This window comes from Danio aesculapii, chromosome 13 (assembly GCF_903798145.1).
Source record: "Danio aesculapii chromosome 13, fDanAes4.1, whole genome shotgun sequence".
Lineage (NCBI taxonomy): Eukaryota > Metazoa > Chordata > Actinopteri > Cypriniformes > Danionidae > Danio > Danio aesculapii.
In genome coordinates, this window is record NC_079447.1 from 3,126,787 (window position 1) to 3,142,549 (window position 15,763).

At 37.8% G+C, this 15,763-nt stretch overlaps 1 protein-coding gene and 2 non-coding genes across 3 annotated transcripts; all 3 read left to right on the top strand.

The window, feature by feature from the left end:
• Positions 1–3,880: 3,880 nt before the first annotated feature.
• On the top strand, positions 3,881–14,763 carry tomm20a (translocase of outer mitochondrial membrane 20). The gene is made up of 5 exons (XM_056471380.1): positions 3,881–4,083; positions 5,877–5,923; positions 10,236–10,317; positions 10,623–10,765; positions 14,320–14,763. Exons 1-5 carry the CDS (start codon positions 3,957–3,959, stop codon positions 14,362–14,364), a joined length of 444 nt encoding a protein of 147 aa, XP_056327355.1. The 5' UTR covers positions 3,881–3,956; the 3' UTR covers positions 14,365–14,763.
• Positions 9,030–9,162, top strand: LOC130240202 (small nucleolar RNA SNORA14). Its single transcript, XR_008838743.1, has one exon. It is a non-coding gene; the product is annotated as a small nucleolar RNA SNORA14 (small nucleolar RNA).
• LOC130240203 (small nucleolar RNA SNORA14) lies at positions 13,114–13,246 on the top strand. Its single transcript, XR_008838744.1, has one exon. It is a non-coding gene; the product is annotated as a small nucleolar RNA SNORA14 (small nucleolar RNA).
• Positions 14,764–15,763: the final 1,000 nt, after the last annotated feature.

Sequence of the window (15,763 nt, forward strand, 5' to 3'; positions counted from 1 at the left end):
ATTCATGTATATTTCTCTAGCGCTTTTACAGTGTATATTGTGTCAAAGCAGCTTAACACAGAAGATCAGTAGGCTGAAACTGTGTCAGTCCAGTTTTCAGAGTTGAAGTTCAGTTTAGCTCAGTTCAGTGTGGTTTAATAATCACTGCTGAGAGTCCAAACACTGAAGAGTAATCCATCGATGCGCAGCTCCACAAGTCCCAAACCAAGCAAGCCTTCTTCACTTCACCAATTGACCAAAGTGAAAGAAAACACCTGGAGAGAAACCAGGCTCAGTTGGGCACGACCATTTCTCCTCTGGCCAAACTTCTCGTGCAGAGCTGCAGTCTAGGTGCTGGAGGCTGGAGATCGCTGGACGTCCATCGTGGAGAAGCTGCAGGTGTGAGTAGGTCACTGGTGGGCAGAGATGTATAGTAACGAAGTAGAACTACTTCACTACTGTACTTAAGTACTAAAAGGCAGTATCTGTACTTTACTGGAGTATTGTTTTTTTCTCCTACTTCCACTTTTACTTAAGTATATATTTTCGATGAGTTTAATACTTTTACTCCGATAGATTTTTTATGAGCTGCATCGTTACTCGTTACTAGAGGTGTCAAAATGGTCGATATCGGTTCAGTAATAGATCATAACGGGTTATTACGTACTGACGTCATTTATCTCCTATGCGCGATGTCGCAATACTATGGCAAAGGACGGAGGCGCGAGGGCGAGTGAAGGCGGCACAGCACACGAGCCGCTATTTCACTACTACAGAGAAATGTTGTGAGACTCCATCTCTGCCTCTCTGACTTTGGACATTTGACCCGCTGGCATGTTTGTGAGGTAACTTTTCATCTCCTCTTGGCTGTTAAAGCGATACTTGTGGATCCAGACCTGGGCGTGTATGAGGTGCAAGTTTTCTCCACTGTGTCTCATATAGATTACCTGTGATAACCGCGTATTATACATACATAGACTGGAACCGCGGCTGTTCTTCCCGCCTTCAGTGAACAACGCTTTCATTTCTAAAGCCGATAGCAGCCCTTTCTGTTGAGAAGGTGAAGACAATAACTAATCAAAGGGGTGTAAGACCTCGCCTGTCAGCGTTTAAAAAGCAGGCGGGAGAATATTTACATTAGTTTATTTGCTATAAATGCTCATGCTGTCTTCTGTGCATGAGTTTTGTTTGATACATTCAGAAAGAGTTTTTTCTTTGAGCGGGTCAAATTAAGGGTACAGTTCATATATATTACTGCTGTATTAAAGGACACAATTGTATTACAAGTAACCATTTAACTGTCACACCAAGAAAAAAACAATAGAATTTTTTTATTTATTGCATTTCTTAATTCCTAATGTCGCTAGTTAACACAATCAATACATTTTCCCCCAACACATCCCATAATTTCTAAAATATCAGCCTCTACCAAATGGTTGAGATGTTGGTTTATGGTAAAAGTACCAGAATGAATAAATATACTATAAAAATCTGAAGTTTAAGACCAATTTAATTAAAACATAATCAAAATGAAACATTTTTGAATACTAAATCATAGCCATAAGCCATAAAATATTTCAGATTTTCATTTAACACAGTAATATACACGTTTTCTTTTTTTACAATAAAATCAAAATTAAGTGAATTAGAACGTTCGTTTACAGCGTTTACAACCAGTAATTTGTGCTCCGAAAATGGGTTTCAATAGCGTTTTGAGTGGATTATGGACTGTTTTTGTGACACACAACTTTGAAAAGTTTGTTCTTTTTTAACTTTGTTAAAGCTGTTATAATCTGTCAGATCTGTGGTTCAAGCGTGAGAGAAAAACAGTATTGTAAGTCTTGTTTCTTTTCGTTCTGCTTAATGACGTGCCCCCCAAAAATAGATTTAAAATAAACAAAACAATATGTCTTTTGACTGCATTCTTTAATAACTACATTACACAATACTTGTACTTTTACTTTCAGTACTTGAGTAGTAAATTTTGAAATAAACTACTTGCAATACTTAAGTACAAAAAATGTTGAATACTTTAGTACTTCCACTTAAGTATGGTGCTTAAAGAGCACTTTTACTTCTACTCAAGTCACTTTTTGATAGAGTACTTGTACTTTTACTTAAGTCTGGGTCTCTAGTACTTTATACATCTCTGCTGGTGGGTGTACAACCTGGCCCTTCAGGAGATTCTTCTGTCACTGTGGTCTTTCAGGAATCAGTCTCATGTTCATCACTCCTGCATGACCACCACAGCATCTGCTCAGGATACGGCCTGGTCCAGGATTATGGAGACTTCTAGAAGTCTTTTATGGTTGGCATTATCTCTTCGCAGGTCTTGGATCACATCAATGGTGCTGCACGATCTCTAAAGCACAGGTGTCAAACTCAGTTCCTGGAGGGCCGCAGCTCTGCACAGTTTAGTTTCAACCTTAATTAAACACAGCTGATCAAACTAATTAAGTCCTTCAGGCTTGTTTGAAACCTACAGGTAAGTGTGTTGGAGCAGGGTTGGAACTAAACTGCAGAGCTGCGACCCTTGTTTCCCAACCCTGTTCCTGAAGGCACACCAACAGTCCACATTTTCAACCTCTTCCTAATCAAACACACCTGAATCATCTTATCATAACATCAGAAGAGACTCCAAAACCTGAAGTTAATGGGTCAGATAAGGGAGACATTCAAAATATGTACTGTTGGTGTGCCTCCAGGAACAGGGTTGGGAAACACTGCTCTAGAGGCTTCGGAATGAGTATCACCAGGTGGAAATAGAAAATAAAGAAAAGAATTAGCGTAGCTGCTGTTTGTAGTGTATTTAAACACAAAATACTAAATATCAATGCAAAAAAAAGTGCTAAAAATGAAAATAGCAGTTATATAAACGCATGTAAAAGCATAGGAGTGTTTCTAACGAAGTGTCTGGTGGATTAAAACATTCATGTCAAGTATAGTCTTGGTCTGCATTGCATTTTTTTATGGTCATTGCTTGAAAAACAGCAGAAAGGTGGTAATAACTTTGAAACAACCAATTTACATTCACAATCTTTACATTCACAATGACAATAATAACAATACAAACAAATAAAGATAATTAAATGAAATGAAAAAAACATATTAAAAATAAAATGGATTATAAATAGAAATAAGTAGTTAAAATATGAACCCAAAATTATCTTATGATGTACAGTTGAAGTCAGAATTATTAGCCGCCGTGTTTATTTTTTCCCCCAATTTCTGTTTAAGGGAGAGGAGATTTCTTCAACACATTTCTAAACATTCATTTTCTTTTCGGCTGAGTCCCTTTATTAATCTGGGGTCGCCACAGCGGAATGAACTGCCAACTCATTCAGCACGTTTTACGCAGCGGATGCCCTTCCAGCCGCAATCCATCTCTGGGAAACATCCATACACACTTACTCACACTCATACATTAAGGACAATTTAGCCTTCCCAATTCAAACCGGAGCACCCGGAGGAATCCCATGCGATTAATATCAATACTACATGGTGTAATCACTGTTTTACATTACTGTGAGGGTTGGGGTGGGTGTAGACGTTAATAAACTACAGTTTAACGGGTAATTTATTAAATAATATCAATATTACATGGTGTAATCACTGTTTTACATTACAGTAAGGGTTGGGGTGGGGGTAGACGTTAATAAAATACAATTAATGGGTTATTTAATAAATAATATGGATAATACTTGGTATAATTACTGTTTCTACATTACGGTGAGTGTTAGGGTGGGAGTAGACGTTAATAAACTTCGATGAATGGATCATTTAATCAATAATTCTCGTTAGCTTCCGGCTGCAGATGTATCTCTTCTAACACCAACTCTTTTCAGGCGTCTGTCGCGAACGCTTTTCTGGCTGCGCTGACGTCACTCAGAGGGGTCCTTCCGTCGCCATGTGTGTGTGTTCAGTGCACGTGCCGGATCGGCGGGGTCGGTTCTCCGGTAACGGCAGCGGAGGAGGAGATGATGATGGGCGGCAGACCGGGCGCGGTGGCGTTGGGTGTTTGCGGCGCGCTCTTTATCGGTTACTGCATTTATTTTGACAGAAAGCGCCGCAGCGATCCGAACTTCAGAACCAGACTTCGAGAACGTGAGTCAACAGATCGCGAACATTATATGACTGTTTAATCAAGACTTATTAGTTTTGTGCTGTTTAGATTATTTTATTATAACTAACAGATACATCACTGTTTGGACAATAGTCTTAATTTGACCCCCAGTATGATGCACGCACTAATGATTCACTGAATCGGTTCTATTGACTCGCTTTTAGCTAAACTGAATCTCAATCAAATCTCTTTTTTTAACAAACATGATTATTTAAAAAAAATTAAATAATTATTTTTGTGTAGAGCTGTTGTTAAGAAATGTTCTGAGGTAATTAAAAGATACGTCGCGGTTTAGATAACGATCTTAATTTGACCCCTAGTATGATACACGCGCTAATGATTCACTGAATTGGCTCATTTGACTCGCTTCACCTGTGAGTCAGAAGGTGATTCTATGCTTGTAAACATCGCCCGTTTATAAATTAAATGGGTGTTTTCATATTAGCTAACCTGAATCTCAATCGAATCTCGTTTTTGTGAACTTTAACTCGCGAGTCAACAGATCACCGAGTTGAAGATCACTAATATTAGATGACTGTTTTATTTAAACGAATTAGTTTTGTACAGATCCGCTGTTTAGAAATATTCTGCTGAAATAACAGATGCATCACTGTTTAGATAATAGTCTTAATTTGACCCCCAGTATGATGCACGCACTAATGATTTACTGAATCGGTTCCATTGACTCGCTTTAAGCTAAACTGAATCCCAATCAGATCTCGTTTTTGTGAACATCAGTTCTAGGTGAACAGATCACCGAGTTGAAGTTCACAAACATTAGATGGCTGTTTAATTAAAACGACTTAATTTTGTGCTGAGCTGCGGTTTCGAAATATTCTGCTGTAATTAACAGAAACGTCACGGTGCACGCGCTAATATTTCACTGAATCGGTTCCTCTGACTCGCTTCACCTGCGAGTCATAAGGCCATTCTATGATTGTAAATATCGCCCATTTATAAATTAAATAGGTGAAGTGTTTTCATATTTATTTAAATCCTGCAAATTTTACATATATTTTAGCTAAGCTTAATCTCAATCAGCTCTCGTGTTAGTGAACTTCAACTTGTGAGTCAATATATCACCGAGTTGAAAGTCATGTTTGTGAACGTTTAACGAAAATTTATTGATTTTGTGCGAAGCTGCTGTTTAGATTATTTGCTTTAATGAACATATACATAACGGTTTAGATAATAGTCTAAATTTGACCCTCAGTGTGATGCACGCACTAATGATTCACTGATTCGGTTCATTTGACTCACTTCACCTGTGAGTCATAGGTGATATTTGCACTTATAGAATCACCTTGTTTATAAGTTGGGGCTAGGTTGGTTTTATATTCGCACATTTGGACATTCTCCTTAATATAAATTTCAGAAAGGTATTATTTGCTAATTTTTAAAAAGTGAAATCTTATTAGCAGCCGATAACTATTGAAGTAGGCCGACAACATTGTTCACATTCAATGAAACGCTGCTAATGTTGTCATACTTGCACGTGATTTCAGACCAAATACTCAAAGTAGTGTATTAAACAATATCGGGACCATTAAAATGAACAAATATGCGAATATAAAACCAACTTTACCTCAATATAAGTGGAATAGGTGAAGAGTGTCTTTTAAAACTAAACTGAATCTCAACCAGATTTCGTTTTTGGTCAGTTCCCAATACAAAGTGAAATCTAAACCTAATCAGTCGTCTAGAATATGCAGCAAGTATATAAACCTGACCTATGTGTTTTTGTTGTTGTTGTTTATTCATTGTTTTCTTTCAGGTAGGAAGAAGCAGAGAACTGCTCAAGATAAATCTGGACTCGCTCAAGTAAGTCAAACCTCTAATCAGAGTCAATCCTGTTGGTAAAATGAGGGACGTTCTAGCAGAAACGTACAGTATCTGTCCCTAAAATAACAAATACAGTGAATAAGAAATATTTCAAATGTCTAAAATGGACTGATTGCTGATTTCTGTGAGTTCTTCTGTGTTTTCTTCTGTAAAGGAGTATGTTATTAATTTGGTTGTCAGATTTGTTCTTTATTAAATACACTTTACAAATGTACTTGTCCTCAGCCTAACTGAACCCACAGCTTTAATAGTTTTGTTATGCTAAAAACTGTTATTTAGAAAAAAAAACTTCAGAATTAGCGAGTTTAAAGGTTCATGAAACACCAAATCTCAATGCTTGAGATGTTGACAGCCATATATGTGTCCCACACTGCTAAAAACAGTATTAGCACACGTGTTTTTCACTAAAAAGTGAAAATTGTGTTGTTTTGAGCAAATTCATTCTTCCAGTTTGTATTCCAGCGTGTAGACTGGATGTCTGTACCGGCGAGTACAATGTGACGTCTTTGAGCTTTCAGCATTAATTCATGAGAAAGACTTCCAAGTCTTTCCAGACCACCAATCAGCGCGCTCTATTGTGAATGAGGTGCAACTTCATTAATATGCATGATGTAGCTTCGAAGACTGTTTTTACCTGTTACAATGTTCAGACGGCAGAAAGGCGTAGGCATAGGACGATAACTGTTTTCAAGGTATACCGTGGTTTGGAAAAGTCAAGGTTTTAAAACCGTCCAAATTAACCGTCCAGTTTGTGTAAGATTTACTTTTTTATTTTTAGTTTTTTAGGAACACAATATCTGTTTTAAATTGTAAAGAAATTTGTTTTTGACGTAAATGAGGACAGCAGAGGTCAATAATTAATTTGAATTATTAAACCTGACATGTTTACTGCTCCAAAATATTTTAAATGTTTCTCAAAATAAAATATGTTGTGTTTAAAAGTGAAAAAAAGTTTTAGTTTTTTACCCAGACAGTTAAAAAGAATATATTTTAGAGCAAAAATCACAATACCATGATATTTTTATCCGAGGTTATCACACCGGCAGAATCTTAAACCGTCCCATGCCTAGAGAAACGCCATGTTGTGTTGCCAACCATAATTAAAACAAGTTTAAGAAGAATTGTTTTGAGATATGGGTCGTCAATGTTGCGTTTATAAATGTGCTGCAACAAAAGTTTTTTGTTTTTTTTTTCCCTGCGATGAGAGCGCAGGATTTATTATAATTAGTTTTCTGCCGTTCGGCGTGCTGTCAAACATTCCATTAAAACAACACTCTTCCTGCAGTTCCTCACATCCAATATCTCGTTTGTCACAGGGGGCATGCATGACACGTTCCTGAATAAAAGTGAAAGTGCCAAACTGCAGTTAAAGTCGACAAAGTAATAATTTGGCAAATAATTAGATTACTGACGGCCATGTAAACACAGTCACTGTCAATCCCCCTGGGTGTTGTTTTTGTCTCTGTGAAAATCAGCATGTGCTCGAACGGAAACTCCCATTTTTATGCAAATCCTTCCCTCTTTTGCCACTCCACACTCCCACCTAAACAGAGCTGGACACACCCACTTTCCTGACTTTTTTTTCAAACTAGAGGTGTGAAAACACCCTGCTGAGACGAGGGGGTTTCATGGCCCTTTAAGTTTTCACTCGCATCAATTGACTAACAGCATGAAATGATAAATTCTACACACAAATACCACAAATAAATACTATAAATAAATGCACAATTGTCCCCATATTTCTGTCAGTCCTGTCCAGAGTTCGGTGTATCCCCTTCCTGTATTCTAATGACATTTTTGGGGAGCGCAGTAATGTAACGAATTACATTTTATATTTGTGTAATTTTATTAGAGTTACCAAAGTCCGTGTAATTGCATTACTTGTGTTACAATTATAGTTTTTAGAGGAAAAAACAGCTTTTAAATCACATTTTCCGCTGCAGCATCAGGTAATAAGCATGCGCTTTTAAACTGCTGGAGAACACGAGTTGAAATGGCTGCTGTCGAGATTGGCTGCTTCAAGTGGAAATGCAGACAATGATTTCATTGAGCGTAAAAACTAAAATATATTGCTGTGAAATGCAGTCTATGTCCAGTCTCTAAAGAACTGTCGACAGTTTTAACTCGACCAGCAGCTAGTTTAAGCACTTGAACAGAAAGCATTCTAGGTCAACACTCGTCACCAAGGAGGAAACCGGCACCCAAAAACACAGCGGCCCAATTTAATCTTTGTGCAGGATCAGGAGTGAAGGTGTCTTCTGAATGTTAAGAGAAGCGTAGCTGCTTTTTGGGCCGTTCATAATATCGCGTCTTTAGCACGCGCAAGTTCATTATTTCCAACGGAGGCGCGTGGCTTGTACACACACATTCGGATCACATATTCGCATACCAGGCACACCAATTGAAAGTCCTGTGACAAGAACTGGCCGGTCAGCTTCATACTTTGTATGGAATATACACATTTAGGTAGACTAATTACCTCAGACAAACACAGAACACCTTTCCCAGAGATGGGTTGCAGCTGGAAAGGCATTCGCTGTGTAAAACATATGCTGGATAAGTTGGCGGTTCATTCCGCTGTGGCAACACAAGATTAATAAAGGGACTAAGCCGAAAAGAAAATGAATGAATGAAACCGAACACTCAAACACTGCAGTGCTTTTCATACTATGGATGTCAATGGTTACAGGTATCCAGTTTTCTTCATGTCTTGTTAAGACGAGCAGGTTTAGAACAAGTGAATGAGAGTTAAGTTTTGGGTGATCTCTTTAAGTCTTTTGAAAATGTCCCGCTGCTGTGTTAAACCCATTGTAATGTTTTTCAGTGGATATTAAATTACAGAGAGGTCCAGTTTTAGTATTATTTATAGGTTTTCTGTTTTAAAAGTAACTTCAAAGTAAAGTAGTTAGTCTGATTATTATTTATATAAAGGAATTAATGTAATCAGATTACAATTTTCCAGTAGTAGTCTGTAATTTGTAATCTATTAATTTTTTTTAAGTAACTTACCCAACACTGGTGCTGTCACATTTGCATATATTCAGTAACCGTATCTGATTTACTTCAGATTATATTTGTTGATCGTCTGCACTGTTTTAAACCCCCCACGAGCTGCCTGTCGCTTTTGGGACAAGGAAAAGTGCAAGAGAAAAATCAAGAACTATCCAAAGCTGAACGTCTGTGCTGTGACCTTAAGCTATTTCACCTCTTGAACATTAAAACGTCGTCTGATTTCTGACATGAAGCAACAAAAACACATTAACCCATGTGTACTGTTCAAATTGACTCCCCTTTCTTTATGTTGGGGGCTGTTTTTGCCCCATTGACATTCATTCATCACATTTTTTAATTGCAAATCCATGTCACCATATGAACGTGGTGGTTTTTAAATTTAACAAATGGCATGTAATACACCTTTAGGGCTGGGACTCAAAGGAAATGACATCATTTGGTGGAGAACTTACAGTGAGTACGTTTACATGGACACCAATAACTCGATTTTAATGCGATTAAGACAATACTCTTAAGAGTTAACCATGTAAACAGCGATTTTTGATTAATCCGATAAAGGTCATAATCGAACTAAAGAGAAAATGAATTAAGACATGTGGAGTATGCTGATTTTAATCACATAATTGAAGTGCAGTGCAATAATGTAAACCACGCAATCAAACTATTACCGTCATGTAGGGCTTTTCGGCTCATTTTGCGACAGGATAGTCCACCCGCAGCCACACACACACACACGGCTGTTTGTCACTCTTTGCACCAACCCAGTCAGCGCAGACCACAGACACCTGGAGTTTTTTTTTTTTCTCCCATTCAGCGTGCGGTATGAACTTCCATTAAAACAACACTCTTCCAGCAGTTCATAGTTGCATCCATCATCTCGTTTGTCAGGGGGGCATGCATGAAATGTTCCCGAATGAAAGTGAAAGTGCCAAACTGCAGTTAAAGTCGACAAATTAAAAATGAAACACCTGAAATAACATGAAACTCCGGAGGAAATGGTGGATAGACGCAATGACGTTAATCTAATTGTGTTCTAACATGTAAAACGGGATCATGAAAGGAACATTTAAAAAGCAGCTCATGTAAACACCTTAATCTTATTATTGTCTTAATTAGATTAAATCAAATAATTTGATTACTGATGTCCATGTAAACGTAGTCAGTGATCAAGAATGCGTCCGATCATTGAATTGTATGATTTTATGTTTTCAAATGTCACAGGAGGCCAAATAATGTTGTTTTCAGCCCATTAAACCGATTGTGTGTCCTCTTGTTTCAGCTGCCGGATCTTAAAGACGCTGGAGCGGTGCAGAAGTTTTTCCTGGATGAGATTCAGCTGGGCGAGGAGCTGCTGGCTCAGGGTGAGGCGTTCAGATCTGCTCTCTAGACTCTTTATTAGTGATAAATTACACTGATAAATGTCCACTCAGGACTCATTCATGGACATCCACTCAAAGGAGAATTTGCTCCTACACTGTTAAAAAAAGCTGGCTTCCAGAACCCCCAAAATGTAAACATTGCAACAGAAACTAAACCGTTAAACATATTGTTATGCAATATCAGACAACTATTTTTATCAGGAGAGACTTTAAATGATGCAATTACAAAACTAAACTCAATCTCTTTCTCTCTGTCTGTCTGATTAATGTCCTCATGTTTTCCTCAGGAGATTATGAGCAGGGAGTGGATCATCTGACCAATGCCATCGCAGTGTGTGGTCAGCCTCAGCAGCTCCTGCAGGTCCTCCAGCAGACACTCCCACCGCCGGTCTTCCAGATGCTGCTCACTAAACTCCCCACTATCAGCCAGGTGAAACACAGGCTCTTACATTTCAAAAAACACAATCTCAGGCCTTAAAGTCTTACGTTCATTGAAAAAAATAATAAAAAATAGAGTTTGCTTATTTTGACATATTATTTAAAATGTGGCTAAGAAATAAATATATTACGATTTTTAAAGAGCCCATATTATACATGAAATAGGGTCATATTTAGGTTGTAAGGGTCTCCAACAACAGTCTAATATGCGTGCAAGGTCAAAAAACACTTTGATGGTCTTATAATCTGCATTTATTTTTACCTAATTATCCCAGCGACTCCCATATGAATCGTTCAGTGATTCATTTGTTCCCAAACCCCTCCTCAGCGCGAAGCTAATCTGCGCTGATTGGACCGATGACAGCCTGCTGCGATTGGTCGACGACACTGACAGGCTTCAGCGCGAGACAGAGTGAAATGCCCAGCAGATAATCAACAATATAAAAGTAGTCACAGTGCACACACGCTTCATAGTGGATTTTGGCTGCCAGTGGGTGAATGTAAATACAGACGATGGACTAGAAAATACTGACGACTAACTATTTTATCAAGCAAAAAGTCCAAGAACTGGCGAGGAGATCTCCTAGCAGTCTACTTGCTCTTTTCACACACACGCACACACATCACACACACACATAGCTGACTATCCGTAATCAAAGCGGCACGCGTCGCGTTTTCAATGTGGCTTTACACGCGATATGAGAATATAAAGAGTTAACCTGATACAGCACACGCGGTTACAAGTAACAAAACACAACTAAATACATAATTTGCAAGCTAGAGTAAACGAGGCAACAGTTTAAATCGCACGTACTTACACTGGTGAAATGGGGGAAGAAACTGATCCATGATGCACTGATCCATGTTCTGACAGTCTTTACTGATCCTTCCTTTAACAAACTGATGAAGTCTTTGTAAGCAGGTAGTTTCCAGAGGCTCTCGATCTGCTCAAGGCTTGGCTATATTGCTAAGGTTTCATCTTTGGGTGAACTGTCAATAACATCCATCTGCACAGCGTGACTTCATTCGACCGGTGTCTGTCTGTGTGAGACTTTTTTTCTGTTAGTGGGCGGGGCCGCAGGTTTCAAATCTCCCGGGTTTGCGCGCGCAACTACTTGTGTTTCGTAGCCGCGTCATCACGAAACACCTAATGACTCGTTATCAAGACGACTCGTTTGAAGCACTATGAGTCGACTCTTTTATAGATGAATCAATAGTTTTAAACACTGTACACTTACAGATTTAAGCCTTAGCTGGATATTTCACTTCACTTAGAGCTATGTTACACACTACATGGAAGAGCATTTTCAAAAACCCATAATATGGGCTCTTTAAATATTTATACACTACCTGACAAAATCGAAATGTCGATCCCAGTTTTAAGAGCAACAAATAATAACTTGACTAGTTGATCATTTGGAAAAGGGGCAGAAGGTGGATTTTTCCCATGAATCATCTGTTGAGCTGCATCTCAATCATCACCAATACTGCAGAAGACCTACTGGAACCCACATGGAGCCAAGATTCTCACAGAAATCAGTCAAGTTCGATAAAGGAGAAATCATGGTTTGGGGTTATATTCAGTATGGGGGCGAGCGAGAGATCTGCAGAGTGGATGATCAACATCAACAGCCTGAGGTATCAAGACATTTGTGCTGCCCATTACATTACAAACCACAGGAGAGGGCAAATTCTCCAGCAGGATAGCGCTCCTTCTCATACTTCAGCCTCCACATCAAAGATCCTGAAAGCAAAGAAGGTCAAGGTGCTGCAGGATTGGCCAGCCCAGTCACCAGACATGATCATTATTGAGCGTGTCTGGAGTAAGATGGAGGCATTGAAGATGAACACAAAGACTCTTGATGAACTCTGGGAGTCCTGCAAGAAGGCTTTCTTTGCCATTCCAGATGACTTTATTAATCAGTGATTTGAGTCATTGCAGAGATGTATGGATGCAGTCCTCCAAGCTCATGATGGAGTCAGACACTATTCATTCTGTTTCCACTGCAGCATGAGCACATATTCTATACTGGACATTATTGAAGGTTCAGTGACCAGACTTTAGGCTAAGCAGAGTCAGACCTTACTGTCCTAATGAAATCATTCATAATCAAGGCATGATCATATTTTATTGTGCTCAAATAATCGTAATCTAGAGGCCTTTACCTTTCATATAAGACACTTCTGATACCAAATGATCAACTTAAAGTCAACTTATTATTTGCTGTTCCTAAAACTTGGATAGGCAACAAGACTACTGTCAGCTTGCTCTTCACTAATACAACAGTAACTATTATTTTAGATCATAAATCTCTACTTCAGCTTATATTTGTTGATCGTCTGCACTGTTTTAAACCCCCCACGAGCTGCCTGTCGCTTTTGGGACAAGGAAAAGTGCAAGAGAAAAATCAAGAACTATCCAAAGCTGAACGTCTGTGCTGTGACCTTAAGCGATTTCACCTCTTGAACATTAAAACATCTCTAATTTCTGACATGAAGCAACAAAAACACATTAACCCATGTGTACTGTTCAAATTGACTCCCCTTTCTTTATGTTGGGGGCTGTTTTTGCCCCATTGATCTCCATTATAATCATGACACCAAATGATCATGCGTTCTTGATAGTTGCTGGCTTTTCCTTCTGGGAAGAGGTGAAATGTGTAATTTTTACTGTTGATCATCAGTTGTCAGCATTAACCCTTTAGATAGGCCTGTGCAACAAAAGTGTCTGGCTTTTATTCAGAGTTCTGTGGCGTAAAACCGCAGATATTAGTGTGTGCACAAATACATTTAGTGTGTTCTGAGAGCCAAGGGGCTTATTTACATTTTTTCAGACAAATCAAGGTCAGTGCGCAAAGGTCTCTCTTACACTCACATACAAACACACACACTATACTGCATATAGAAGGCAGAAACTAATCTTTTTTTTGCATTGCAACTGATGATCAACATTAAATATGACACATCTGACCTCTTCCCAACAGGGAAAACCGACAACAATCAAGTATGCATGAGTATATGCTGTCATAGCTTTGCATTCAGAAAATGTGGTTATAATGGAAGTCAATGGGGCAAAAACAGCCCCCAACATAACCAAAGGGGAGTCAATTTGAACAGAGTGTAGTGTTGACTTCTTGAGAACTTTCAAAGCATCTTTAATAAGATTTGTCAGCAAATATCATTCCATTTGCTGAAACACAGAGAAAGGTGTGGCCAAATTAAGCCTCAAAACAACCTAGAGTAGATTAAAACCATGTTTCTCAACCGTGTTTCTGGAGGACCACCAGCTTTGCACATTTTGCATGTCTCCTTAACCAAACACACCCGATTCAGATCATCAGCTCACTAGCAGAGACTGAAATGCCTGTAATGGATGTGACAAACAAAAGAGACATCCAAAACATGTAGTGTTGGTGGTCCTCCGTGAATGTGGTTGAGAAACACTGGATTAAAACATCCCCACAAGCACACAAGGGGTTAAAATATCTCTGATTTTTGAGCAAAACCCGACCAGATCAGTGTTAAACTGTGCTATTGTTGTTTCAGCGGATGGTGAGCGCTCAGAGTCTGGAGGAGGATGATGTGGAGTGAATCCTGATCTTCAGTCTCCTGTTAATTCTCAACTTCATTCCTGCTTTTGTTTTTGCACATCCATCCTGACCACTGTTTATAGTCTGCCGTTTCATACTTCAATTAAATATGCTCTTATTATGCTTCCAAACACAATCACAGGGTTTTGAATACAGATGAAGAGTTTTATATAATTTTTGGGTGGGAATATAAAGGTCATGAGATTGTTTGTTATGGACTCAAGCACAAAACATACCATTTCTGGATGTTTCTGACATGTTTATTAGTAGCTGGTTGGTTATTCAATGCAAAAAGAACGGCTGTGGTTTTGTTTGTTTTTGTTATATTTCTGAATCACATTGAAAGTATGAGTGTTAAATAATAGATTTCTTTGTATTCATTAAATAATTTAATCAATAATGTCTTTCAGTGCCATTATTTGTATGTGCTTGTGTTTGGCTGTTTCTTCTGTGTTTGATTGCAGTGATCTTCCTCTAGGCGGCAGTGCAAACACACTGATCATCTGCTTGAGACTAGTTTAAGGGGTTATCGTTAATACTTGAACTGATTAAATGACAGTTTGTATGTTAAAGGAGTCTGGTTTTATATTAAAAGACTATAAACATAAGCTTCAAAACTCTATGTAATACATCTGTCATTGCATATTGTGTTTTTTCTGCAGTATTTTATTATAAAATCTTTGTACAAATGCTTAGAATCTTACAAAACAATGCATTTCAGTCCTGCTTTAATTTGGGATATAAACTAAGGCAAACACACACACACACACACATATATATATATATATATATATATATATATGTGTGTGTATATGTATGTATGTATGTATATGTATATATATATATATATATATATATATGTATATATATATGTATATATGTATATGTATATTTTTATATATATATATACATGTATATATGTATACGTGTGTGTGTGTGTGTGTATATATATATATATACATACATATATATATATATATACATACATGTATGTGTATATATATGTATATATCAGAATCGGTTTTATTGCCAAGTGTGCTTCACACACACAAGGATACAATATATATATTATATATACACACACATATATATATATATATATATATATGTATATATATGTGTATATATATATATATATATATATATCTGTATGTATGTATATATTTATGTGTATATATATGTGTATATATTTATGTAGCTTATTAGTAGTCGCAAACTTGTGCACTTGCAACTACACCTCTAGAGCTGTAGTTAGAAACATAGTTCCTGGCTGTGTTCTATTCCCAGTTATCCCCCCTATGCCCTATTCATTTAGAACATTCTAACATTTAAACTTGGAATGTTTTTTTTTTTTTAAAGCATTAAGGTCATCTCTCAGGTGTCATTTGCTTTCAAAGCAT